Source organism: Colletotrichum karsti (assembly GCF_011947395.1).
Source record: "Colletotrichum karsti strain CkLH20 chromosome Unknown Scaffold14, whole genome shotgun sequence".
Lineage (NCBI taxonomy): Eukaryota > Fungi > Ascomycota > Sordariomycetes > Glomerellales > Glomerellaceae > Colletotrichum > Colletotrichum karsti.
In genome coordinates, this window is record NW_024065914.1 from 455,473 (window position 1) to 482,180 (window position 26,708).

Here is a 26,708-nt window from a genome sequence, read left to right on the forward strand (position 1 = left end):
GAATACTGAGCTTGCAGCTGTGAGTTACTGATTTTTGATAGCTTCCGAACCTCCACGCCGGACGAAGCAATATGCATTGTGGAGAGAACAGCGGAGTCGTCAACCATTATTGCGCTTCAATTTCACAAGTCTTACTGCGTCAATTCTCCGATTGGCCTGCAGGGGTCGATGAAAAAACCTCCGGTGCATATTAGACGGAGATTTTCTACGATGCCTGTCTGATGGGTTTTGTTAGCCCGATGTGGAGACGGCGGACAACTTCACTTTTGAAGTCATTCAGGACACAACGACAGTCCGCCATTGCAAAGACCACGTTGAAGGCAAACTGTCGTCAGGTGCTCAACGCGGAGGACTACAGACACCGCTTGCCATTATCCGGTTCCGCCCATTTCCGAGCAAATTTTGTTGGCAAGCCAAGCCGTGGCTAAGGCCCGACCAGGGCAGGCAAATGCTGATGTGGTTACATTGCATTGCTGACCCGCATCGCGCCCACAAGCAAGCGTTGCCGGCGGCCAGGTCGTACGTTTTTTTCAAGTAACCAACAGCAAAGTGTCAAGCCTTTCAGGGGAGAAAACAACTATCCTACCCAACGGCCGAAGGACTTCCGATCGGTTGCTGAAACCCTGAAATGCCCGGAGTCGTGGTGTCTTTGGCTGGAGTAACGTTGACGAGCCGCTTGACCCAAGCTTTCCGGACTTGCGCACGGAGGAGTCGGCTGAGAGAACACCCAGACCAAGGGTTCCCTGCCGAAATGGTTTCCGGGTTTCACTCTCACCTTTGCGCTAGATCACGGCACGATGTGTCTGCCAAACCCGTTTCTAATTTTCTCTCTTGGGCTGTCGTCATGATAGAGCTTCAGTTCAGCATGCCATCACTGGGCCGACGCCCGACGGCCGTGAACATGAGGCGGGAATTCGCAAACACGGTGATGGCGGTCCCTTGATGAGCAAAACGGGACGATCCCTAGTCTGACGTCGGTCAAGCATCCCCCGGCTCCGGGATCGAGTCTCCTTACCGTCTGGCCCGGCAGTTGACTGAAAATGGCCCATTATCAATCGCACATCAGGAGTTTCATCTTCGGCGTCTCATGCGCCGGTTTTCCAGTTCAGCATGAAGCTCGCGAACCATTGACATTCGTCTGAAGAAATTGCGAGATGGCTATGGAACTAACAACTACAACAGCGTTCTAGGTTCGGCAAGTGAACACACAAAAAAGCTTTTTGTTCATTTATTTCAGACCTCTTCGCATGAGACCACCGGCGGTTCCCGCACGTCAGTTCGACCACAGCAACGTTGTCGTTTTGTTTTGGCTTGCGTGATCTGCACCATGCGACGCTTTACTTGCGCCTCATCTTGTGGCTAAACGAGGTCAGAGTCGGCAAAGCTTATGCACTCAGGTCGAGAGCTGTTTGACTTCGGCTCTCGAACTCTTCGAGATCTGGGATTCTACGTTCCGTGGAGCTGGGAAGGAAAGCACTTTGTCTTCTGATCCCCCACACCGGAAAGCGGCGGCCTCTGTTGTCTCTCTTGAAGCTTAAATCCGATTAATCAGAAGCCCAGGCGTCAACACCACTTCTGGAATGGAGGGGAACAGGCCGTTGTGATGGAGGGTAACATGCGCCGAGTCCCGATGACTGAACTCACGGCTGATGTCGTCTTCTTCTCTGCGTATACATCCTCGGGCTCGAATATGGCATACCGATGCAGCGAGGGAGTATCACCTCGCATACGGTAGCACGCGGGAGCTTTCCCTCGACTGGGCTAACCCGTCACGTCACTGTCACCAATGTCACCACTGAACGCGACTCACGCCTCCCTCGCGTGCATGCACCACATATCACAGCGATCTGCCTGTGGGGGAGACGTGAGAATGGCACCCTGTGGGAACCCACGGCGTGTGACAAGTTTGCCAGACGATTGACCGCTCCTTTTTCTTCTGACCCAGAAGCACAGGCTTTGGCTTTTTGACGACGGGTGGCTGGGGTTTCTCGCCGCCGCCGCGCTTGGGAGATGACGGGGTAGGGGGGGATATATCAGAATCCTGGTGTCTTATAACGAGCCTGAACCGAGTGTTTCAACAGCGACGAGCCGCTACCAAATCGACATTCGTGGACGGACACAGAAAAAAGAAAGTCAGCAAAGTCGTGCTTGAGAGTATCAATGGCTCGTTGTCGACTGGAGCACTCTCTGTGCGGCGATCCAGATCATACGTCGCTCACGGTATGGATTGGGACTTGCACAACACCATCAAACAAGGAAGTCCTTTTGAGCGCATGGATCGGTCACGCCCAGCGCGGCACATGCGGAGCGGACGCCCACTCTACGGACATTTTAATCGGGCAGCTTTCCCTGCTACCGGTCAGGTTCACCGTTCGTGGCCTCCAGTCCAGGCCTGAGTATGCTTGCTTTTGACCTGCCTACCTGCCCCGAAAGACGTGGCTACCCTGTGCCGGGAAGCCAGAAGAAGTACCGGCTTTCCTGATCTTCCCTGGACTCACGCTCTTCGGGGCCCTGATCATTCCCTATCTTTCTACTGACGGTTCTCCCCTTTATCCTGGGCCGGCGGGCTGAACGAGGGCCCCCATTCCTATTCTTCTACGGTTCTAAACCCCCCTTACCCCTACCAGAATTACTCGCGAGTTCTATGGCATTTCAAACAGGCGAACGCGTCCCCGCCAGAGATAGAGTGCGAGGAAACAAAAATAAAAAAGAAGGCGCTGTCAACGAGATCTGGCATGCGCTGCCGCCGCCGCCGCCACCTCGCCCACATTTTGACAGACTTGAAACGCGGCGCGGCGCAATCTATCGCAGACATCGCCTATCCCGCGCTTTAAGCAACAGAGCCACGACGATAAACCACACATACCCCGGCGCGGCCTGGCCTTGTTTATCTAAATTGGTTCCCCGGACTTTTTTTTTGACGTCTACCGACTGAGTCGTAGCAGCAGCAGCAGCAGCAGCGCCCTACCTTGCCTTGCATACTTGCCTGCCGGCCGGTCTGCCGCGCTTGCCAGAGACAGAGACAGAGACAGACAGACAGACGGCCAGCCCGCGCTAGGGGGATAATTCCGTGACGGGAGGCAGGCCTCTGTTGCTGCGGCCTACTTTCCCTCTTATGCTTTGAACGTAATCCCAGTCACACACACACTTGACGACGCGCGCGTGTGTGACTGTGTGTATGTTGGGCATGACTTGCCTTGCTTGCTTGCGCGTGGGCATATGCACGTTGCTCCATCTTCGTCACAAATCTGGATCTCAGCTTTTTTTCTTCTTTTTCGTGGAAATCCGTGATATGCATGCGAGTTTGTAATTCTCGCATTTTTTTACAGCGGGGAGGGGGAAGGGGGATGGACGGAGGGTTCCGGTTCGTAGAGGTCTAGGTCTAGATGCGTTCTAACTGCGAGAAGTGCCGTTGCAAATTTCGTGCTCTTCTTTATTACTGGCCACTTTGTGGTCCTCGAATGTTCACTCCTCCCCAAGATGGACACTGTTACCTTGCCCCAAAACGTAGCCATTATGGATTCTAGCACGGAATTCTAGCCCCCCTTCCAGCCCGGTCAGAGGAAGCCGCGTACTCGCTCCTACTGGCCACGACGTGGTCCCCTTTCCACGTTCTAACTCGGGGAGTTCAAGACTCATGACCCTGCGCCGCGGATCCAAGCCCCGGACCCGTACGACGTACCTGATAATATCACGATCCATCCGTCCAGCCTTGCCTAGCGTCCAAAACGGCATGGACTGGGCGCGTTAGTCTGTTAGTCGGCCGTTGATCTGTTTCACGGACTGGTAGGGCTGCCCGGCTCGTCGGGAATTCGGGCAAGATTTACAGACACGATTAGACGACCGTTGAGCGAAGAGGTAGATTCAAAAAACTGTTACGTAAACTACAAAATGTAAAAACGGACGCGAAGAGAACAAAAGTTTGTTGGGTTTGAACAAAAAAGGGGGTAACAAGTGGAAACAAGGGAATTGTGTGTGGTGAGAACGAAGTGAAATGGGTGTAAAAAAACAAAATTCAGAACAGACGTCATCATTGATGCTGAACCGCGCGTGTATGCAGAATGCTTCTCCCACCCCCTTTTTTTCCCACCCACGAGACGCCACGCCATCTTATGCAGAACCACGAGCACTTCTCGGGCAGAGAGAATGCTGTTGGTATTTCCTATATGGTGCAAAAAGGGTTGACATGTGTCGAGAAAGCAAGTCGTACAAAAGGACGGGACGAAAAAACATAAGGCCGTGTATTGCGTAGTTCGGTGTGTGCCCCCCCCAAGTCTAATGTGTTGTGTGTTGTGTCATGATTCGGAGCGAAAAAAAGAGTCGGTCAAAGTACGAAGTCGAAAGTCGATGTTTGAAGGGTAAAAAGAGGTATGAATAAGGTGACCCGTGATGTTCCGGGGGTATCTCTAGAATTAGGCGGATGGGGAATCCAGCAAAACAAAAGAACCATGTCCCCTCGGCCGTAATCGAGGGAGAAAAACTGGCTGAAATTAGGGAGGTGGTATCTGGACCTCCATCTCAGAGGTTGATGCGCGAGAAGCGAAGCTGGTGCAGATCTTTGGACTCCGCATACTCCGTGATTGTCGATAGCCCAAGCTGTTACCAGGAACGAAACAGATGCTCTGCTACAGACTCTTTCTTGTTTCCCACCGACAGTCCGCGTCCGCATCAGCATCGGAGTAGGGCGTTCGTAGGGATCGGTCTGGAAGCTCTGGTTGGGTTGAATCGTTCCATGTCGCGTAATGGAGATCATCGCTGAAGGCAAGCTCCTCTTCATCACTGAAGCTGCTGCGTGTAGATGGTGTCTCCAGCCGGGGGCTCAGTTGCTCCCGGTGGAGACATTGAATGCTATAAGGGAGCACCCATACCGCCCATCAACTCCTGAGCGCGTTCGCGGCAAGCAGCAGGAGTGAAGCCAGTACCGACTTTGTTGGCTACGATACGCCACTTTTCATTCTCGTAGTCCTGGAGAGCAGTACGAAGCTTTTGATCCTAGATGAGCACGGCAAGTCAGAAAATGTTCTCTCCCAAAGGTCAGGTTTTGAGGAACTTTGCGCATACCGTTTCGTCGGTCCATTGGGTTGTCTTGGCCTTCAGCTTCGTGCAGTAGCGTACTTGCAAGGTTCCCGATGATCTACCGGGGAAGAAGTCGGCGATTTGCTTCCAAGTAAGGGACTTGTTCTCCTTCAAGTCGATCAGGAGTTGGTCGTCTTCGGGCGTAAACTTAAGTTTCGGGCCTCGCGGTCTCGGTGCCGGAGCGGGCATACCAGCTTGTCCTACCACGCTCGGAGCCCCACCTCTATCTCCATCACCATCGTGCCGCATCATCTTGGAAGGAGGACCCGTGTCAGGAAGCCGGTGGTGATGGTGCGTGGGAGCCTGTACTTGTTGGACCCCCGCCTGTGCGTAGGCAGCCCCCAGTGGTGTTTGTTGCATACTTTCGAGGTCAGTCTGCTCCAGGTCAGGAATTCCGGGTACGGACAAGTCGAGGTCATCCGGCCTCGGCCGCTTAGGAGCTCCATGCGGCGTATGGGCTTGCGTAGGCGTTGTCATGGAAGGGTACAAGGGCGCAACGACCGGCCCTGGGGCACCATAATGAGGCGGGCCAAGATGCCGCGCGTGTCCCATCTGGTGCCCCGGATCCATTAGTACCTGGTGGGGGTGGTGAGAGTGGTGTTGCTGCATTCCTGGATGGTGCGGATGGTGACTCGGCGACGGGTCATGGAGAGTAGGCGTATGGGCGGCGCCATGATGAATGGAACTCCTATGGTGCTGCTGATGGGAAGGCGTCGTGTCATAACCATGTTGCTGCTGACTCTGCTCGGGATGCGACTCCTGCGCAGAGTAATCGACATTGTAGTCCCCTACTCGATAGTTGCCCGCCAGTGTGCCTCCGATACATGGGTTCCGCCAGAGCGAACCGCTCTGGACGGTCGCCGGGCTCTGAAGTGAAAGAATTGGTTGAGCGAATGCCCTTTCGGGCGGCGTCGGGAGAGGGGAGGGCTGTTGGTGCGACGTTGCGGGGTCGCGAGCGTGGTAGTCTCTCAAACTGCGATCCTGTGACAGAGCTATGGTGTCGCGGTGATGGGACTTCCCGTCCAGAGTCAGCGAACATTCGTGGCTGGGCGGTGTGGAAAGAATGGTCGCGGTTGGTTGCGGAATCTCGGGAGAGGCGTAGGAAGGAATTTTGAAAGGTTGGTGGTAGTCGCTGGTAGTTGCGGTAGTTGATACTGGTGCTGATGATGACAGAGACTGGAAGAGAGAAGTTCCGAGTTGGTGTTGCCGTCTTGTAGAATTAGTCTCCTCGTTGGTGGAGAGCTGTCTGACTGCACGGCCAGACGGATGGGTTCCCTTTGGCTGGCGTAAGGTGGAAAAAAATTATTAAGACGAAATAAAAGTCGAGGTAACCATGCTATCCTTTTTCAACTGGTTGTTGCCACGCGCCGTTTAAGCTCACGGGATCTTCCCTTGACTTATTATAAACCCCGTTGGCCCTGGACAGCTAATATAATGATGAAGGGGTCAGAGAAGAGAAAGCGCGGACGTGGGCAAGGGCTGCATTATATCGTCCGATGTGCCTTATCGAAAAGAGGAATAGAGGGCTGTGTGTGGGCACCAGTCTCTCTGATCAGTCTGGGGGTCTGGTCGGTTGAGGCAAGGTAAGGTAAGGCGAGGGAAGGGGACCGGACAAGAGAGGAGTCTGAGTGAGTTGAGTGCGAGGAGAGCAAAAGAGGGCCAAGGGTATGGTATGCACGGGGTGTGAGGCAAAAGAAAAAGGGTACATCGACTGCCGCCGCTTTTGTCCGCGAGTTAAAGCACACAAGCGAATCGCCATGTGCGAGACGTATTCTGTTCCTGAGTAGGTTGCGGAGACTCAAGTTAACCTTGCCCAGTGATGACGGTAGCATAATTTGGGGATCTTATGCCATGGATTCCGCTGCCGGATATAGAAGCAGGAGTACTCTCAGCCGGCTCTGATGATGCAACGAGCGAGGGGTGGGCATGACAGCAGCCAGCTAAGAACAGTTGACAGACAGGGCACTGGGAACATAGGACAGAACAATTTCGCAACTCTAAGAAACCCCCGGATGACCTCGATCGAACCCTGGAAGGAGGGGGGCTAGGCGACCCAAAGAAGGGAGAGGTCTGGAAAACGCATAGAAGGAATCCAAACACGTTCAGCCGAGTGAGGGAGAGAAGCTGAAACGAGCCCTACCATGCGCTCGCTGGCTGGTGAGGAAGGCCATGACAAGTGAATTGTTCAGAACTTCAGAAGAAGGCCGCCCATGTTGCTCGGCCCCCTGCTTCACCAGGGACGGGAACTGGGAGAGAGGAGAGGAGAGGAGAGGAAGGAAGAAAAAAAAAAAAAAAGGTACCAGGGGTGGCAGCTCTTGGCTCATGGCAGTTGACTTGGTGTGTGGTGTGTGTGTGTGCGTGTGTGCGTGCGGGAGCTTGAGTCCCTGGACCCCCCTCCCCTGGTCATACTCGACTGGGGTCTTTTCTTCGGGTGAGGGATACGCAGTGAACAGCACAAGTTGGACAGCTCTGCCCATTCCGGCCAGTACAGTGGAGCAAGTTGGGGGCAAACAGCAGGTTTTGGGAAAGGAAAATGGCTGGGTGAGCGCTGAGAAGTCATGCCTTGGCCCTGAAGGGGGTATATCTGATACAGGGAGGGTATAGCAGAACCGTGAAGAGAAATCGCAGCTCCGGTACGCGATAGGGCCAGCAAGACGGTAAGGTTGCAACAGCCACTCGACCTAGTGGGCAGATTGCCGAGGGGTGAAAACAAGGGACTACCGGGTGGGAAAGGAGAAGAAAACCACCACCGGTAGGCAAGGCCGGGCCTCTCAACGTCGAATTGACCCTGTGGTTTTCGCTGTGCCTGATCTCCAGTGCCGGCGGTAACGACAGTGGCCTGCTTTCACCCCTCAAAGTCCCGGCCAAAAGTTCGGGAGCGATTCGGAAGAGAGCGCCAGTGGTCCCAGGAGGCATGCGACCCTGGTTGACACAAGATGAAGTCGACCGCAGCAGGGGGATTTGCGTTCCAAAGATGAGAAACGTCGTGAGAGTTCGGTCTTCGCCTCCAAGGCGAAGCAATCGAATGTGGCAGGTCCGGTTGGCAGATGACCCGATGAGATGTAGAACCATGAAGGACACGACTGCGAATGGAAATGGCCGAGATGAAGATGGCCGCGGTGCCACGGCTGAGGTTCTGGTTCGGCAATGCGGCGGCGGCTGATGGACCACGGCCACGCGGGCGGCAGCGCGCGCGCGCGTCGTCAAGATGGGATGGAGGGAGGGTCGACAAGACAAGACTAGTTAGCCTGTGGGGTAACACTCTTTTTTTTTTTTTTTTGTGAAGAATTTTAAGAACTCGGATGTTGGGACGTGTGCAATTGGCGACTAGGCCGCAAGACGGTGCTGTCGTCGAAACCATGGGATGATAGACGTTCGCTCGACTCGACTATTCGTCTGTTTGCATGGTAGAGTGCGCGCTTCCACCCACTTGTGCGCAGTTGGACCTGCTCTTCGACTCCGAACATGAGGGCATCCCAAGACTGGCCGATCGCAACGCCAACGCGTGTTCGCGCGATTTGCACCCTCCCACTTCTCCCGACGCAGAGCCGGAAATGTGGAGGGTGTAAGCAGACGGGGGAACTTGGAAGACAGAACCCCGGCTTTCGGCAATTAGGACATTGTGCGACTCAATGCAAAAAAAAAAAAAAAAATCCCAGGCTCTTGGTGCGTGAAGGCCGGACGGCCATATTACAACATGTTGCTAGTTGTTTGTGCCTGGGCAAAAGTACTTTGTCGTAGAGGGCAGTCTGGTACGTGGTACGAATGCTCTGGTACACTGGTACTCCGAACTCCAGCCAAGACCAAAGTCAGCAAGGAATGGCAGCTCGTCTCAAGGCGATGGCGACGAGGGGGAGGGCCGAGCCAGTAGCGAGGGCGCTTGGACGAGGAGGGCTGGGATGAAAGACGAAAGCGACGAAGATGTGAGTGAGGGCTCAGAGCACGGAGTACTGCGGTGGAAGGAAGTAGGGCACTCGGACGCAGAGCGGTGTCGGGATGGTGCAAAGACTCAAGAGGGTGATGTGGTGCGTTGAGGTCGCGTACCTTGGTGGTACCGCAGTATCCGTACCGGTGTGGTTCCGTGTGGGTTGAAGCTGGGCTCGATGGCGGACATGTTGACTTTGTCGAGACATGATGGATCACGGGAGGGGGGGACTTTGAAGCTGTAGCAGGGGGTCAGACGGGTATCGCATGAAGGAAACGCGTTTCACGCATACCTGGCAATTAAAAGATCAATTATGCGACCCAGGGATCCCGGGCAATCTTTCTAGAAGGAGTGGGACTCTCTTCTAGCGTCTGATCACCTTATTTCTTCGTCGTCAACGTCGGAGGCTTGGACGTTGGGGACCCTTTGTTCGAATTTGGGGGTCCATCTCGGCGGGTGAGGGGAGGGAGCGAGGCGCGAATCGGAAGGCCGGGTTCTGCTCATATCGGTCGAGTCTGCAGACACGGGGTTGGTGATCAGACGTGAAAGAGGGTTTGGATTGGAAAGGATGAAGTGGACGATGACGATGTTGAAGAAGTGAGGGTGGTGGGTGGTGGAGATTTGCGACTGCGACTGCAGGGGAGGGAGCAGATGACCGGGCCGGGTCTTGAAGGCTGCATCAGACGAGAGAGGCAGAGTTCGACCGAGACGACAATTAGGATCGAGAATGCGAGGATGGAGGGAGAGAGTGTAGAGGGATGATTGTGATTGAGCGAAGAGGGAAATGACGAATGTCAGCAAGAAATGCGATGAATGCACGTTGAAATTGAAATTGGCAGGAAGTACGGATACTGATACCGACAACACGGCAGGCGCATTCTCTCCGCTGGTGTTGGTCTCGAACTCGGCCGCCGTTAGGTAACGAAGGTACCTCAGCCCTAAGCACCTAGCTATCCGTACCTTGCGGATACGTGCTTCATCTTACCTTTCTCATGGTCTCTTCCAAATCATATTGCCGCGTAAAACTGCAATTGCTTCGACAAGGCAAGTCAAACACTGAGCAGACACGGTCCGCATTGAGAGCCAAGCCTCAGCTCTACTGAAAAGGCGATACCAGTGACACCCAGGGTAAGCGCGCGAGGTCTGACAGATGGGTCCAGCCAAAGGTGTCTCTCGTGGGTTCACTGCACTGGAGAGAGCAGGTGCAGGCAGCCCTGCGCCTGAGGGTGGACAACAAGGTGGACTTGTAGTGGAGGTTTGAACGGGGACTGGATCCACACGATGCCGGTGGCAGCGAAACGGAAACAAGACTCAACGATCCATATCCACCTCTCTCCACATCTTGGTGGGCTGGGCCTTCCTCTTCACAGCGTTGTCGTAACATTTTGTCTCCTGGGCGACCTTCCTTCCCACGGAAACCCAGCATCCCGTGATGGCCATGTCGTCAGCCTCCCCCTTCTAACCGTTGTCATCATCTCCAAGAGGGAAGGAATAGCAGTTCATCCGCGTCGGGTTCCTGTTCATCACCGTCCGTCCAGAGCGGGCAGTGTCCGACATCTCCTGCTCCTACCTTGCCTCGTGCTGAGAAATGATGCGTGCAGGAAGGAACTCATGACATGAGGTCAGATACGAATAGAGGTGGATAGGGATATGGACAAACTAAGGCAGGAACAATGTCAGGAACGCCTGCCCTACCAAGTAACGACACGCGCAGGAAAGTACGACAGAAAGATGCAGTGGTTCCTTCCCGTTCGGCACTAAGCCAATGTCGGGTAGTCGGCCAAGGAACCTAAACTTCAATGGACGGTCTAAGGTTGTCCTCATCTCACCTTACCTCACCTCACATCAGCGACACACGACACACTCTCCAGGCACCAACGGCATCAGACAAGATAGAGTTGGGATGGGATTCTCCAATTCTCCATTCCCCAGCTCGCCAATTTGCAGTCCTCCGATTAATCAAAAAAAGGTCCCGACAAATTGATTACACATGGAAGCCAAGCTCTCAGTAGTTCGTCTGCGTCATCCTCGTCTCCCGCTCCGATATATCGATTATTGCCAATAGTCGGTCGATCTTTTCAACGCCCGAGATACCCCAGGAATTGCAAAAATCGAATATTCTCCAGGTTGTCCATCTTATGGATGCAATCGCTATCCCACTGCGAACCAAACTCCGAACCAACCGCCAGACGGGACCGTCTGTCACCACCTCAGACACATACCCTTGCCAGCCATTCCACCTACCCAAGCATGCATTGCATGGCTTGAATCTCGGCTCTTCGGCCCAAGGTAGGAGGCGCTGGGTAGTGCAAGATTGACAGCAACTTAGACGAGCTTGAGGTCTGGACTGCTGCAGCAACATACGAATACCTGCCTCGCACTACACTTCGGTACTTTATTCAGCACCTCGTCACAGCTTCATCCACTTGTCGCATCGCCATCTCCGACATTTCGGCCTTCGTCTTGGCTGATTTTTACACTTTCGCGCTCTTACATCGTGCTGGGATCATCCTCTCCCACTCGTCTGAGGGCCCGAACTCGCCGCAAAACCTTCTTGCTGCCCGTGAGTCCGGACCGTCGGTACACACCGGATGACAGCCGGCGTTGTGCCTGTATCCCAAGTACCATCCCAGGAACTCCGTTGTCGACCTTGGTCTCACCAAAGGGGCTCCTCCCCGTCCTCGAGCCAAAAAAGCGAAAAGGACGACATCATACGATCAACCTTTGTCAGATGACAGCGGTGCCCCTGTCTCGCCCTGCGAGCCCTCATCGGCCGTTGTCGCGCTTCAGCCCAAAGCTTGATGCCCTCTCCAGCCCTTGGCGGTTTGGGCGGTCGGTCGGCGGATGCGGTCGCTTCACTGCAGACATGGCCCCGGGAGAAGACCTTACCAAGACCTTACCGCCCTGCCGTACCTTGAGCTTGAGGTAGGTAACTTACGTTACATGCTTACCACTTTACCAGGTAGCTAGCTTACCGCCTACCAACACCCCGCATATTGCAACCACCAGACCTCTTGCTTCAGTAATGTAGCTTGTGCCACACCACAGAGCCGCCGTCGTGCGTTGACTGTCTCACAAGGCAGGTCTCACAAGTCGCTACTCTACACGTCCAGGGTCTCAACCTAGCCCATTCCCCGGGTCGGGCTAGCTGTCCGTTCCGTCCACCAGGCGCCCCCACAAATCCTCAAGGGCCTTATTGCGTTTGGGACTCTTGACTTTTGGAGAAGGCCGTTGGGGAGTGCCCCAGGAAAGACAGAGTTGGGAAGGGGTCCCTGAAGCTGTCACAACTCACACTAAACCCGGTGGGTTTCTTCCTCACAACAGGTCAACCTTGAAATTTCTGGAGAGCAATGCTGACGTTCGGTCCAGTTCTGGCTCAAGGGACCCGGTCGTCGATTTTTTTCTTTGGTCGGGGATCCTTTGGAAACCAGCCCTGTCGAAATTACGCCGCTCTTCCGCCATCGACCTGAACGTTAAACCAGCAACTGTGTCGCGAGTCTTTCGGCCCTCCGATTCCGAGCGTCTCCTGAGATCCGCGACAGCCCCTCTTCACGACGTTTGATTTACCTTGCGCCACTTACGCTTTTGGGCGCCCTACAGAAAGAGCCGCCGCACCCAAGCCTCGCATTGGGTTTTGGAAGGAGAAAACGAGAACCGCCGCCATACCATACGACGGCGACCATGCCGAGACGAACATGGCCACTTCCACCTCGCCATCTCGTAACTGCCGCGCCCCTTTCAACCCTAACCGCCAGAACCAAAAGCCAAAGCCAGAGCCATCTCCGGACATGCTTCATCTCCACCCTCCAAGCTCAATAGTTCGTCCCGACTGGAGAAGTCGCCCGATCCAGTGCATCTTGCTACTCGGCCGACGGGGGTTGACCCAGAAGTCATTTCGACGTCTTCATGCGCCGCCCTGTGGCTCATTCCACGTCTGCTCGTTTGCGGCGTCGACCTGGCCGATCGCCAATCAAGTCCCCCAAAGCAGCCACATCTCCACGACCAAAAATATCCGCACCTCGCCACTTTTTTCTTCCCTTCTTTTCTTTTCCCGAACCCTTGTTCGTCCAACGAGCTTGCTGGGAAGAGCCCCCATTCCCAATGGCCTGGGCCAAGAGATACCCAACGCGGAATGAATCGTCAATATCAGCCGCACCTTAAGCCCATCCCGACCCCATCTCCAAGGATGTCGCACCTCGATGACGTTTCGTTCCATCGCCGCAATAACGAGCAGTACACAGACAAAAAGGCCCGAGAGGCACGGAAACAGCCCCCATTTTCCCATGCCAATAACACGACAACGCTGCCGACATATCGCCCATTATGACCCAATCTCGGTCCCAAGGACGTTTGCTAATCTGCCGCTCCAGCGGCAATATCCACAGGGCAACTAGCCTCTCCAGATCGACCCAACAACGCGTTTCCCATCGCATCGACCTTGAACTTTGGGAATCCTCCCCCTCCCAAAAAGGGGAACCCTGTTTTGAACTCGCCCAGTCGCATTAATGCATGAAATCTCCAATTTGCGCGGGCCATCTACCCCGCTGAATCAGCGATTAGACTGCCCACCATCTTCAACGGCCTTCCCGCCGCCTTGCCATTTGCAGTCACTGTCGTCCGAAGATAGAAGGAACAGACATCGCTAAACACCAAAAAAGAATCTACCGTCGGCCCCAGTGTGGCGGCGGATACACGGCCATGGCAAAGGCCACCCGCGATGAACGACATGAACTCCACAGTCAACGCCAGCAGAAAGCCACAAGACGCGACTGTCTGTCGTCACGCATGCTACTCCCTACCATCTTAGACGAGGGAACAGCCGAGGGCGTCTTGCTACCAACTGCCACCCCTTCGATGTCATCGTCATTGCCTTTTCATCCGGTGTCGTCGTGCACTTACACGCTCGAGAAGTGCCGAATACCACTTGAACGCGCTTACAGGCTCTGGACGGTAGCGATGGCCGTTTTCCAAAAAGATCCCTCCGCTCTCGGCAACCACCGCCCGTATCTGCATGGGACACTCGCACGACAGGGTCGCTGTTTGTGTATGCCCGTGAATAGAACACGAACTTTTGTTCGAATGTCTTCTTGATCTTCAAAACCAAGGCTTCCATGCAGCTTCTTCTCTGGGAGGGGATGGCAAGGCCCCTTGCTGACGTCTTGGGACCCGTCCCCGATCGTTTAAGCCCCCGTCTCCTGCCCCATCAATGACAAATTCCCGGGACGACGACACGACGTACAGTACAGCCACCCCTCCCCTAAGCGAGAAAGGAAGGGAAAAAAAGAAATCATTCTACTTCATGCGTTTGGAAATAGTCAAAACGACATGTGAGCTGTCAGCCGCAGTGTTTTGTCAATGCCAAATGGCTCGTGTAGTCAAAACAGGTAAAACAATGCCCAGTGCTGTCATGAGCTGTCACCGACCGGGCAAGGACGAACTCCGTTTCCGCGGCTGTCCGTCGATGGATGGGATGGATAGGTATAGAGTGACGTGTAAGAGAGGAGGACGGGCTGCCCTGGGACCGGACGGACCCGAGATGCCGGGTCTGGAGGCAGATTCGTCGTGGTCGGCGACTACGTCCTCGGCGAACATGGACGCAGGAACGAGCGAGGACGAAAGGCGATGAACGGAGATCATACTTGCGACTATATCGGGAGATCTTGGGATCACCACTGACGCGCGTGCACTTTTCAAAATAGCAATCATCTATAGCCGACGTGGTAATAACTTATCACTGACACAAACACCAACGAACACACACGGGGCTTCGTCACGATCACTCACGACCGACGCGACGATCCGATAGACACATTCGGCGATTTCGCCAAGTTTGACGGCGAGTCAAACGACGCAGCATTGTGATCTGAATGAGGAGTACGGGGACGTGTGAAGAAAAATGTGTGTTTTTTGAGACAAAAAAAGTACACTTTGGTTTCAATGAAACCCCCGAGGAAAACGGGGCCTGCCACCTTTTGCCCAACGCCGAAGAGGGTAAGAAAAAAAAAATCATGCCCAGACTAATCGCACACGCACTCTCACACACACACACATACGACGTATCCCAGTTTCCTTCCACCTTTCCCTTCTTTCCCTTTCCTCCTTTCCTCCCCTTGCTCCGTCGCACTTCGGTCATCTCCTTCACGCCGACTCGTAGTTGGGTTTGTTCGTATCGTAGCCGCTGCCCCCCCTTTTCTTTCCCTTTTTTGCTCGAATTATAGTCTCCCAATCTAAATAAACCAAGATTGAAATGAAAATAAGAAAAAAAAAACCACTTCCAATCCCGTCCGTCTGAATCCTCTGTCATGCGTGAATAGCACTTGAAACTCCACACACCACGCTTACGCGAAGTTGTCCTGCCTGTCGACCCATATGTCCTCGAGCTCGGCGAAGCTGTGGAAGTGGACGGGACGGTGCTGGTCGCTGTAGAAGGGCAGGGGAGTGTCGAGCTTGACGTGGATGGGCTTCTTCTCCATGCCGGCGAAGGCGGAGCCCATGAAGCTGTAGTTCCACATGCCGTTCTCGGGGACGAGGAAGAAGCCGCGGAAGCGCGGGCTGAGGAGGAGCTTGCGCTTGTCGCCCATGGTGGTGGTGAAGCCCTGCGGCTGGTCGCTGCCGGTGTCCTTGTTCTCGGCGCCCCACTTGTAGCCCTGCGGCGTGAGGCCCCAGGCGGAGAGGGAGACGGAGCCGGGCGTGAAGGCGACGTTGACGGTGACGGTGTCGTGCTTGTCCCACTCGGGGTGGGCGTCGAGGAGGCGGGCGTGCTCGGTGACGTCGGCGGCGGACATGTAGGGGAGCTCGGAGCCGGAGGCGGTGTGGATGACGCCGAGGGCCTCCATGCCCTCGAGGAACTCGGACTGGGGGAGCTGCTGGGGCAGCTGGACGTTGCGGAGGCCGCCGATCTGGGGGATCATGACGATGCACTTGATCTCCTTGACCTGGTCGTTGTCGGGGGCGGAGGAGCCGTAGAGGTAGCCGGCGACCTGGACGCGGAGGTCGGCGATGGTGATGAAGCGCTTGAGGATGTTGTTGGGCATGACGTAGGTGACGTCGTCGGCGTCGTTGTCGACGGAGGAGACGTAGATGTTGTTCGCCTTTGTGCGGAGGTTCGAGGTGGCGATGGCGCGGGTGCGCCACTCCGTCTTGGAGGCGAAGGTGGTCTGCTCGAACTGGGAGGTGGTAGTGACGATGATCTCCTCGCCGTGGACGTTTTGCGTCTTCGTCGTGACGGCCGTCAGCTGCTGCTGCTCCTGCTGCTGCTTCTCGATTTCCGCGGCCTGCTGGCGTTGCATGGACGGCGCGGAGATTTCCATACCGAGGATGATGTCGCGGACTTCGCTGCTCGTCAAGCTGGAGACGTTGACGTTGTTCTTCTTTCCGTAGTCGTTGAGGATGAGGTCGCGGAGTTGCGTTTCGACCTTGATCCAGTCCTCGTCGGACAGCGTCGGCCAGATGTGGTGGTCCTGGGTGATGACCGTCTTGTCGGGCCGGAGGATGAGCTTCGTTTTGTCCGGGTTCACGTGCAGCGCACGCAGGATGAGGACGAGACGCGAGAACGCGGTGTACGAAGAGATGCTCTTGAGCCACTCGTCGTACAGGTTGAAAAGGACCATCTGCGGCTCGGTAGCGCGGAGGATCATGTCTCCCAACTTCTCGACCTTCATCGCGGCCTGGAAAGGAAGCTGCAGCTCGGAGGCACGAATGGAGATGTTAGGGAAGTCGAGCAGGTGCACTTCCAAAGGATCCAGCAGACCCTTTCGTGTGACGATCAGCTGTTTGGGCTGTTCCTCGACAGGCAGCGATCGGATGAGGGCCGCCACTTCTTCTGCAGTCTTCCACTTCGCCAACTGTCCCAAACGCTTCTGGCCCGCCCAAACGCTGGTGTGGATAATCTTCAAGAACAACTGACCGGTTCTGGGGTTGAAGATGAAGATGGCACCGTTGATGGGTTTAGTCGTCAAGTTACCCTCGAAAGTCTTGTGAATGGTCACACGGTAGACGTTGGTATCGTCAATGAACAGTTGTGTCTGGTTACTGAAGAGCTCGGAGTAGTTCTGGGAGTTCAGGAACTCCTGGTTGCTCTCAGAGGCGTAAAGTTGCAGACCCTTGCGAATACGCTCTCTCAAGACGTACAGCGCAGGGTTGGCCTTCATGATCTTGGCCATAGCCTGCTGAATCAGCACCTTCAGACCGGGGAAGTACATGCCGTAGGCAGAGTACAGGTTGTAGGCCAGATCGATACCGATCATCAGACCGGTGGCCGAGGGGTAGATACTGGCGCTGTCTGTCGTGTAGTCGAGGTACTTGGCTCTGGTGTATCTTTCGATGTCGTGAGAATCGTAGTCGCCGTATCTCAGCTGAACATCGATCCAGAACTTGTTGGTCGTAGTCGGCTCCATAACGTCCTTGGTGTCGAACAGCAACGAGGGTCGGGTGACGTTCCACTTGTGACTGGCAAAGAGCAGAATATCCGCACAAGAACTGTTCATCTTGTACGACTTTCTGGGATGAATCGTCTCCTTTTGAACCGTCTCGATACCGAGTGATTCCAGTTCCTGGTCGAAGACCTGGCACAAGTCCATGACGACGGACTCGTGGATCTTCTGCCACAAATGGGCACGGAAGATCTGGATGAGCGAGATCTTGAGCGTTGGGATCTTTCCGTGCAAGAAGATACCTGTGAGATCAAGTTGGACCTTATTTTTGTCAGTAGAATTCGGCCAGATGGAAAGAAGGCGTGACTCACTTGGAAACCAACGTAGACGTTCGCGCGGTTGATTGTCCTAAACTCGTGTTAGCTGCAGGGCCTCGACCAGTTTCAGTAGTTTGACTTACGGGGACCACCAGAGAGTGAAGCGACGGTTGGGAATCTGATTGAGACCGGATCGCTGAGCGTTGGTCAATTTCTTGAACTTCATCGACTCTGTACTCAGAAGTTAGTCATGGGTCATTATAAGCGTGCAGTGGGAGTTACTTGCCTTCGAAACCACTGTTGTGCAACACGAGGTAATCGTGTCGGAGGTAGAGCTGGTCTTCATCGACTTTGAAACCAGCCCACTCCGTGGCCTCGGTCTCGAGAGTGATGCTTTCAATAGCGAAGTTGTGCACTTCTGGCTGGTCGAGTTGCTTGAAGCTGGTAGACCTGGGAGCCCGAAGATGGCGCCTCTCGGCCTCGTCCAGCGCCGCGAAGTCAAAGGCCGTCATTTCGACCGTGTCGTAGCCTTCCGCGCCGCCCGTCTCCTTCTCCCGATGGAGAACGAGGATGTGGTTTGGCGTGACCACAAGGTCCTCCTTGCCGCCTCCGATCTTGATGCGGTACAAACGATCCGTGCCACTGACAATGTTGAAGGCACGGCGCTCTCTACCGTCAGGTCCAAGAAGCAGGTCGCCCTCCTTCACGTGCTCGACAGCAACCTCGCTGCCATTGTAACGCAGCAGCTTTGTTCCCTTGGCAAGACAAGCCTTCTCCCAGAAGAGACCCTCCCAGGACGGGAAACCGGTTGCCTTGAACAGAGTGTGCTCGAGAATGGTCTCAACACCTCCCAGGGCTTGGATAACATCGGTTCGGTACGCGTTGAGGTTCCACAACTTTCCGTCGTGTCTCTGACTGGTCCACCAGAAGGGGTTGTTCTTCATGAGCTGGTAGATCTTGAACTCGGCACGGGCACGGAAACCCTTGTCGAAACTCAAGGTACTTCTGTCCTTTTGGAAGAGGGTGTTGATACGAGGCAGACCGCGGTCCCAGCTGTCCTCGAGATCCTCCAGAGTGAGACGACGGTTCTGCTGGTTCGCCTCCATGCGCTTCTGAGAGTATTCCGTCCAGACGCGCTGAGAGTCGATGAACTCGGCCTCCCAAGGAATGATGTAACGGAAGATGTTGGGAATCAGAGTCTCCTCGTCATGTGTCATACCCGCGCGGTAGTGGGTGACACCAGTGTCGGTCTGTTTCGACCAGCGCTTGTCACTGGCGGGAATCAAGATGTGGGAGCCGGAAATCATGCCCAGACCTCCCAATTCTTTGGGAGTGTAGAACACAGCCGGAGGGAAACGAGAAGGCATCTTTGAGTTAAGACCAATCTTGACTCGCGTTTGGATCTTGGTTTCGCACTTGACAATGGTGTCAAGCAAGCTGACAGTCGAGACAGCGGCTTCACGGTAGTAAGTGAAGAGTGCGATCAAAGCAGTGTTCCACTTGTTCGCAATCTTTGTGAACGTCGTCGATCCAGAAGACATGAGAATCTGGCGGATGCGGTTGTTGAACTTCTGGATGTCTTCTTCCGTAACCTGGAGGAATGCATGAGCTGTTCTCTCTTTGGTGGTATTGTCGACCAGAGACCACACGCTGTCCTTCACAGAGAAGTCGTCGTTTTGGTTCCGGCACTTGGGCAGGATCCGGACTTCGAAACCGCACATCGAGAACAGAAGGTTCGGGTTGTCGCGACTGTAGACGCTCGCGAAACTGTCGTCCCATTCAATCGTCGTGACCGAACGGGGCAGACGGTTCTTGAGATCCCAGAACACGGCTCTGCCCAGGTTAACGTCGTGTCTCATCAAACGCATACGCGAGTCTCGCGGCCAGCACTTCTTGCTCTTGTATCCGATAACATTCTCGAAATTGGGGTCGGGCTGCTCGGTAAGGAAACGCTGGATGAGATCGCGTGACTCATCGGCAGTGAACCGCAGAAAGACCCAGATCTTGTCGATGTAACGAGTGTACAGACGGATAGGGTGTCTCGTTTCCGTTTCCTTGTCGCGGAACTGGAGGAAGTCGTTGGGGCTTTGAGGCGGGCCTGCGATCTCGCTGGCACGCTGAGGACCGAGGAGAAGAAGGTCGAGGACAAGGCCGTAGTATTGGAACACGAAAGCAGAAAACTGCAGACCACGAATCATGCCGTAGCTGTTGACGTGGTTCATGTCCTTATACGTCAATTGGACGTTGTTCTTCGCCGTGATGTAGTCCGCCAAGTTGTGATCCATAATCAGACGAAGAAGCGAGTTGAGCAGGGTCAACTCAATCTTCTCGTAGACCTTGGACAGTTCCGTCTCGATCATGACATTGCACTCTCCGTTCTCAGTCTCCCAAACCTTGTCCAGGTTGTTGATACCCTGGGCCCACTTGTACGTCAAAAGAGGGGGGACTTCAGAGTCAGAAGGCTTGATCCAGGCAGGGAACAGGTGGCGTTGGTCGGCCTGGTACCACAGGTACTGGTCGAGATAGGCATCACTGATCTTCTCGATCGGCTCGATATCGTAAACGGGGTTGATGGTGCTATAGTTGTCGTTCATATCAATGCCAACCTCCTTGAAGGCGCGCTGCGTCAGCAGGAAACGCTTGATTCGTTCCAAGGTTGTACCGGGACTGTCGTATGCCTGTTCGATAAGAGCCAATTCTTCGCGTTGGCTCTGGTTGAGGCGTCCCTTGACTGAGTATGCTTCGCGCAAGCGTTCCAACGCGAGAATGAGAATCTTGGTGTCGTGCTTGTATGAGACACTGGGGAAGGGAATTGGAGAGAACTTGCGAGACTCCAACCAGTGGACGGTAGTTGTGTAGATGGCGACGGCCTCCTCGGACGAGACGTAAGGACCGTCCTTCATGTGGTTGTGTTGTCTCTCTTGCTCAGCCTTGAGCCACAGTCGGGTGAGACGTCCAACATTCTTCTTGGCAACAGTCTTGTCCACAGTTGCACCACGGCGGATACGCTCGCGGTTGTAGTGAGCAACGGAAATCCACCAATCTGCCTTGGCCTTGACGTAACGAAGGATGATGTTCTCGATAGGCGCGGGCAGACCAGGTACCTTCCAAGGGATGTTACTCTTCCAGCATCGCCAGGCCTCAGACAAGTGCTGCAAGACGGTGTTGACCTTGTTCTGCTTGATACCCTCGGGCATCATGTCCATCAAATCAGCCATGACGGAGGCACGCAATTCGAGATCAAAGTGCGACTCAACACGCTGCTTGGTGACAGTCTTCGCAACGCCCTTGCTGTGACGACCCTCGAACTGACGGGACAGAAGATTACCAAGCCATCTCTCGAGAAGAGGAATGATACCACGCATAAAGAAGAGCCAGACTCTCCAAGCTGGGGCCCAGAAACCACAACCAGGACCCTTGCCGACGGGTGCAGAGTTGAAGCGGTAGTAAATCAAGTGCTTCAAATCCTTGCACGAACGAATCTGGTGCATGAGCTTGTACTTGTAACGGTACATACCGGTGAGCTGGCCGACGTGGTTGAAAGCGTACAGGATACCGTCCGCCAGCTGGAAAGCATCGATGTTGCCCAGTCGGTACTGCACTTGGGCGTCTACAATCAGCTTCGTCAACCGCAGGATTTCACGCATCAAATGGAATGCGTTTCCGAAACGGGACTTCTTTCGCTCCTTGGTGGTCAAGGTCTTAACGGGCTTCAGATTAAAGTTGTAGTCGAGATGAAGGTAGGTGAGGTTCTTCCGGTGAATTAGAAGGTTGAGCATGTTGAAACCCTGTCGACAGACTTGAAGACCTGCTTCCACCCAGTCGATGGTGGTTTGCTGGAAGAACTTTGTTTGCTTGAGGTTGCGCATTAGGTTCTGATTTTGTTGCGCCTTGGGCTTCTTCTTGTGAAGCTCGTTGAGAACGAAGTTCTTCAGCAACTTCTGGTAAGACACGCGAACCTTGACAGGAGGCTTGTCTGAAGGAGGGTGCTCCAAATACCACTGCTTGATGAGAGGAACATCCTGAGCGCGGACCATCTTGCCTGAACGGCGGTCAAACGGGAAAGGAGCCCACCACAACTCGATCGCGGATGCGGTATCTTCGTTGGACAAATCCTCCTCTTCGAGAAAAGGCTCAAAGTCCGCGGGAAGCTCAAACGCATCATCCTCTGGCTCCTTGTTGTTGCCTGGTCCGAAAATCTCATCTTCGTGACTCACAGTCAGATTCTTCGGCGCGACCGCGCGAGACGAGATAGGGTGGATTCTGCGATCGAAGTGGAATGCAGGAAGGTCAGGGTTTTGCGAGTACTCGAATACCGTCTGAGGGTACGAGTGCCACGCCAAGTGAACGCTTCGAGGCAGCGAGTTGTAGAGGTAGGGGTAGGCCACACGGAACTCGGTTCGGATCGGGTTGCGGAAGATGATGCGGTCAATCGCATTGAACTCTCCAAAGTCCTCGTCATTGGGATCAATATCCTTGTACAGGGGTTCAAAACGGGGACCACCAGGGAGGGCGACATTGAGTGCCTTTCCTGTCAAGAAACTCTTCAAATCAAAGAGGTAGAAGTAGTTCTTGTCCACCACGTCTGAGATCAGAGGTCGACTCAATCGGAAGAGAGTGGCCATCTGTTGCAAGTTCAAGTTCCATGTTCTGTAACTCGGGCCGTTGACGTGGCCTCCTTCGTGATCGAGCAGGGGTCGGTGGTCGTAGAACCATTCGTATACAGCAGCATCCTCGTCTTCGTTCAGTTCCATCTGAATCGGCTCGAGGGGCTCGACGTCCTCGATATTCTCGGACCATGACAGTGGCGGTTCTTCGTCGTCGAAGGGAGGGAATCGCATACGCTTGAACAGTCGTCTATCGGCCTTTTCTTTCCTCATAAACGTCCACATCATCGCCCACTGCGCAAAGAAGACCGGCTCGATGACTCTTGGGATCTCGTTCACCAATGTCAGGCAGCCGTTGACGTGGTAGAGAACCTTGACCTCTCTGGCCGACTCCCAAGGCATCGGCATGTTCTCGAGAAGCTTCATGACGGCGTGAGGCATGAACTTCAGTGCACCCAGATAACTGCGCTTGTCACTGGTGTACTTCTTTTGCGACACATCACCAATATCCTTGACGATCTTGCGCAAGTGCTCTGGCGGCATGTCTGCCTTCTGTGTCTCGACAAAGCCGCCCTTGCGCTTCTCACCGAAGCGATTGCGCTGATTCCGCAGCCATTCCTTCTTCTTCTGGGCGAACTTGGCGATTTGAGGATCGGTCGGGGGGCGATACCCAGGCGGAGGAGGTGCTGGTGCAGCAGGAGGCGGAGGAAGCGATGAGGATGGAGGAGGGGGCGGCGGCGGAGGAGGACCCCATCCAGGGGGAGGTGGTGGTGGGAAGGACATCTCGACTCGATGATGGACTAGTCTCGTGGGTGGGATCTCGTCGAAGTCGAGGAGTCGCAGTCGCGACTTTCAAGACGCGAAAGTCGTTTCAGTTGTAGCAGCGCAATCGACCTCGATGGTATGAATCGGTGAGAAGCTGCGTGCAGATGAGAAAATGGTCGACTGGTCCCGCAAAAGTTCACAGCGATGACCGGTGTCGTGATGTTGTTGAAAATTAGGCGAAGGTTGATGAGTTCATCGACAATGAACCTCGCCGCGCCATCGAATTTTTTGGGTATGCAGCTCTCCCCAGGACGAGGAAGGAGGCGTAAATGCGCTAGCCTGATTGGGACTGACTGCCTCACGTGAGGGCGCGACTTGCAGATGGGACCATTGACCCGGAGGCGGCCGGGCCCTGCATCGCCCGGCGTCGGCGGAGATGATAGTCCGGCGGGAGGCAGTCGGCCTGGGGTGGCGTATCGTGACTGGACAGGCACCGATAGCTGAGTCATTCCAGCCAGCACTCGTATCTCCGCAGCAGAACCGCCCGCACACAGTCAGTCAGCCCAAGGGCAGCTCTGAGTCTAGTGAAACTTTTTGAGTGGGTCATCACCCTGCCACCTGTCAGAACCTCAGCGGCTGGCCAAAATTTAATTCACTGCGGCGAGTCGACCTTGTCGGCCCCCCATTGCCACCTGCAAATCGTGCTGCCAGCTGTCGTTCGCTAAACCCCAAAATCCCCCACCAAAATTCAAATTTCTTTATCACAATTTGAGCCCCTCTCGAATCGAGGTTGATCCAGCCCGTGACAAGTCATCGACGACAACAACCCCGCGCTTCCCAGTCGCATCAGTCAAATCGTCGCCTACACAAACCGAAAGCGATAGCCCAGCATGTCTCGATTTTTCCGCGGCGGAGACGACAGCTCCACTGACTCTTCTTCCGACGAGGAGGAGCTTTACTCCGAGGAGGAGGAGGAAGAGGAGGAGCAGGACCAGGAAGACTCTGACGAGGAGGAGGAGGAGGATGACGACGACTCCGACGACTCCGACGACAGCGAGGGAGGACAAAAGTCTGGTGCCAACCGTTTCCTTCGCGATGCTTCGTCGGAAAGCGAAGACAGCGACGATGAGGAGCGCGTAAAGGTCAAGAGTGCCAAGGACAAGCGCATCGAGGAGCTTGAGTCAACCATCAAGCTCATTGAGAACGGCAAGAAGATTGGAGACTGGGCTTCTATTTCCACAGGTAAGACGTGATGGGTTATCTCCGCACCCGGCAACATGCGCTGATACGATGATGCAGAATTCGACAAGCTCAACCGCCAAGTCACAAAACTGCAAGATGGCAAGATCCCCAAGGTTTACATCAAGGCGATCGCCGAGCTGGAGGATGACATGAACGAGGCCGTCGCGAAGTATAAGGTCACCCCGAAGAAGACGATTAACGCCACCGCCAACCGTGGATTGAACGCCGTCAAGCAGAAGATCAAGAAGATTGTCAAGGACCACCAGACCCAGGTCGATGCGTACCGTGCCGACAACGATGCCTTCATGGAGTCCGAGGAGGAGGAAGAGAAGCCCGCGGCGAAGCCGAAGAAGACTGCTCGCTTCATCGACACCCCTGCGGAGGCTGCCGAGGGCGACGACGTCGACGATTTCGTCACTGTCGGAAAGCACGGCCGCGCGATGCAGTTCACCCCCGAGAGCATCTTCAAGCACTTGCGTAGCATCATGGAGACTCGCGGTAAGAAGAACACCGACAGACAGGAGCAGATCAAGATTATGGAGAAGCTCTTCGAGATCGCCAACACCCCCTACCAGAAGATCCGCGTCCTTCTTACCCTGGTATCAACCCGCTTCGACCTCGGCGCCGGTGGTGCCTCCTACATGCCCCTCGAGCACTGGAAGGCTGCTGAGAAGGAGCTTACCTCTCTGATTGATATTCTCGAGGCCAACAAGGACTACGTCGTTGTTGAGAACGCCGAGGAGTGGGATGATGATGAGAAGCCCCCTGCCCTGGAGAAGGGCCAGAAGTACATCAAGGTTCCCGGAAGCCTTGTCTCCTACGTCGAGCGTCTGGACGATGAGCTCACCCGCTCCCTTCAAAACATCGACCCCCACACCTCCGAGTACATCGAACGCCTTACCGACGAGGGTGCCCTCTACAACGCCGTCTTCCGTGGCCAGCTCTACTACGAGTACCTCCGCAAGGATACCGAGCTCGACATTCCTCAAGAGAGCATCAACCGTATCGTGACTCGCCGCCTCGAGCACGTCTACTTCAAGGCACGCCTCCCTAGTAACGTCCTCCGCAGCACATCCGCTAACTCTCTCTCTAGCCTGCCCAGGTCGTCAAGATCCTCGAGGACAACTGCTGGAAGACCGTCACCTCCAGCGTCGAGTCCACGATTACTCCCCGTTCCCAGTCCCAGGACGCCGGAAACCTCGTGAACGTTCTCTGCAACTACCTGTTCAGCAACGCCGAGGGCATCCTCCGTGCTCGCGCTATGCTGTGCCAAGTCTACTTCCTCGCCCTTCACGACGAGTACTACAAGGCTCGCGACATGATGCTCATGTCCCACTTGCAGGAGAACATCCCCAACTTCGACGTTACCTCCCAGATTCTCTACAACCGCACTCTGGTCCAGGTCGGCCTCTGCGCCTTCCGCAAGGGTCTCGTCTACGACGCGCAGAACACCCTGCAGGAGATCTGCGGCAGCCAGCGCCAGAAGGAGCTTCTCGCTCAGGGTGTCGTCATGCAGAGATACAACCAGATCTCACCAGAGCAAGAAAAGCTGGAGAAGCAGCGCCAGCTCCCCTTCCACATGCACATCAACCTCGAGCTGCTCGAGTGCGTCTACCTCACCTGCAGCATGCTTCTCGAGATCCCCCTGCTGGCCCAGACCGGCTCCTCCCCCGACGTCAAGAAGCGCGTCATCAGCAAGACGTACCGTCGCATGCTCGAGTACCACGAGCGCCAGATCTTCACCGGCCCCCCCGAGAACACGAGAGACCACGTCATGCAGGCCTCCAAGGCTCTCGCCGCCGGCGAGTGGAAGAAGTCCACCAACTTCATCCACAGCATCAAGATCTGGGACCTCATGCCCAACACGGACGACATCAAGACGATGCTCTCCAAGCAGATCCAGGAGGAGGGTCTGCGCACATACCTCTTCACCTACGCCCCCTTCTACGACACCCTCGCCGTCGAGACGCTCAGCAACATGTTCGAGCTGGACGCCAGCAAGGTCCTCGCCGTCGTCAGCAAGATGATCAGCCACGAGGAGCTCGCCGCTTCCCTGGACCAGGTCACCTCTACCGTCATCTTCCGCAAGGGCGTCGAGCTCAGCCGTCTGCAGAGCCTGGCCCTCGCGCTCTCAGACAAGGCCAGCGCGCTCATCGAGACCAACGAGAGGACACTGGAGCAGCGCACCCAGGGCTCGGCCAACGCGTTCGAGAGACAGGGCGGACGCGGCGGACGCGGCGGCGGCAGGGGCGGCGCGCGCAGAGGCGGCGGCGGCCCGAGGACGGGCGGCGCCACCCAAAGGCAGGCTGGCGGTACCCAGTTCACGGGCGGTGCGCTGGGTGCGGCGGTTCGGGGGTAAAGAGGAATGGGGTTTTCACGCTTGTATCTGCATTACGGTTGGTTG

General features: G+C 55.2%; 3 protein-coding genes across 3 annotated transcripts; 1 reads left to right on the top strand and 2 right to left on the bottom strand.

Annotated features, from left to right (window-relative positions):
* Positions 1-4,848: 4,848 nt before the first annotated feature.
* Positions 4,849-9,652, bottom strand: CkaCkLH20_05083 (putative MYB DNA-binding domain-containing protein; the record flags this gene model as incomplete). The annotated part of the gene is made up of 4 exons (XM_038887802.1): positions 4,849-4,992; positions 5,062-6,326; positions 9,121-9,239; positions 9,381-9,652. The coding sequence occupies 4 exons, from the start codon at positions 9,650-9,652 to the stop codon at positions 4,849-4,851; spliced, it is 1,800 nt and encodes a 599-aa protein (XP_038746844.1).
* A 5,687-nt stretch (positions 9,653-15,339) lies between these two features.
* CkaCkLH20_05084 (pre-mRNA processing splicing factor 8) lies at positions 15,340-23,080 on the bottom strand (the record flags this gene model as incomplete). The annotated part of the gene is made up of 4 exons (XM_038887803.1): positions 15,340-17,694; positions 17,745-17,781; positions 17,834-17,921; positions 17,986-23,080. The coding sequence occupies 4 exons, from the start codon at positions 23,078-23,080 to the stop codon at positions 15,340-15,342; spliced, it is 7,575 nt and encodes a 2,524-aa protein (XP_038746845.1).
* An 872-nt stretch (positions 23,081-23,952) lies between these two features.
* Positions 23,953-26,663, top strand: CkaCkLH20_05085 (eukaryotic translation initiation factor 3; the record flags this gene model as incomplete). The annotated part of the gene is made up of 3 exons (XM_038887804.1): positions 23,953-24,304; positions 24,362-25,311; positions 25,398-26,663. 3 exons carry the CDS (start codon positions 23,953-23,955, stop codon positions 26,661-26,663), a joined length of 2,568 nt encoding a protein of 855 aa, XP_038746846.1.
* Positions 26,664-26,708: the final 45 nt, after the last annotated feature.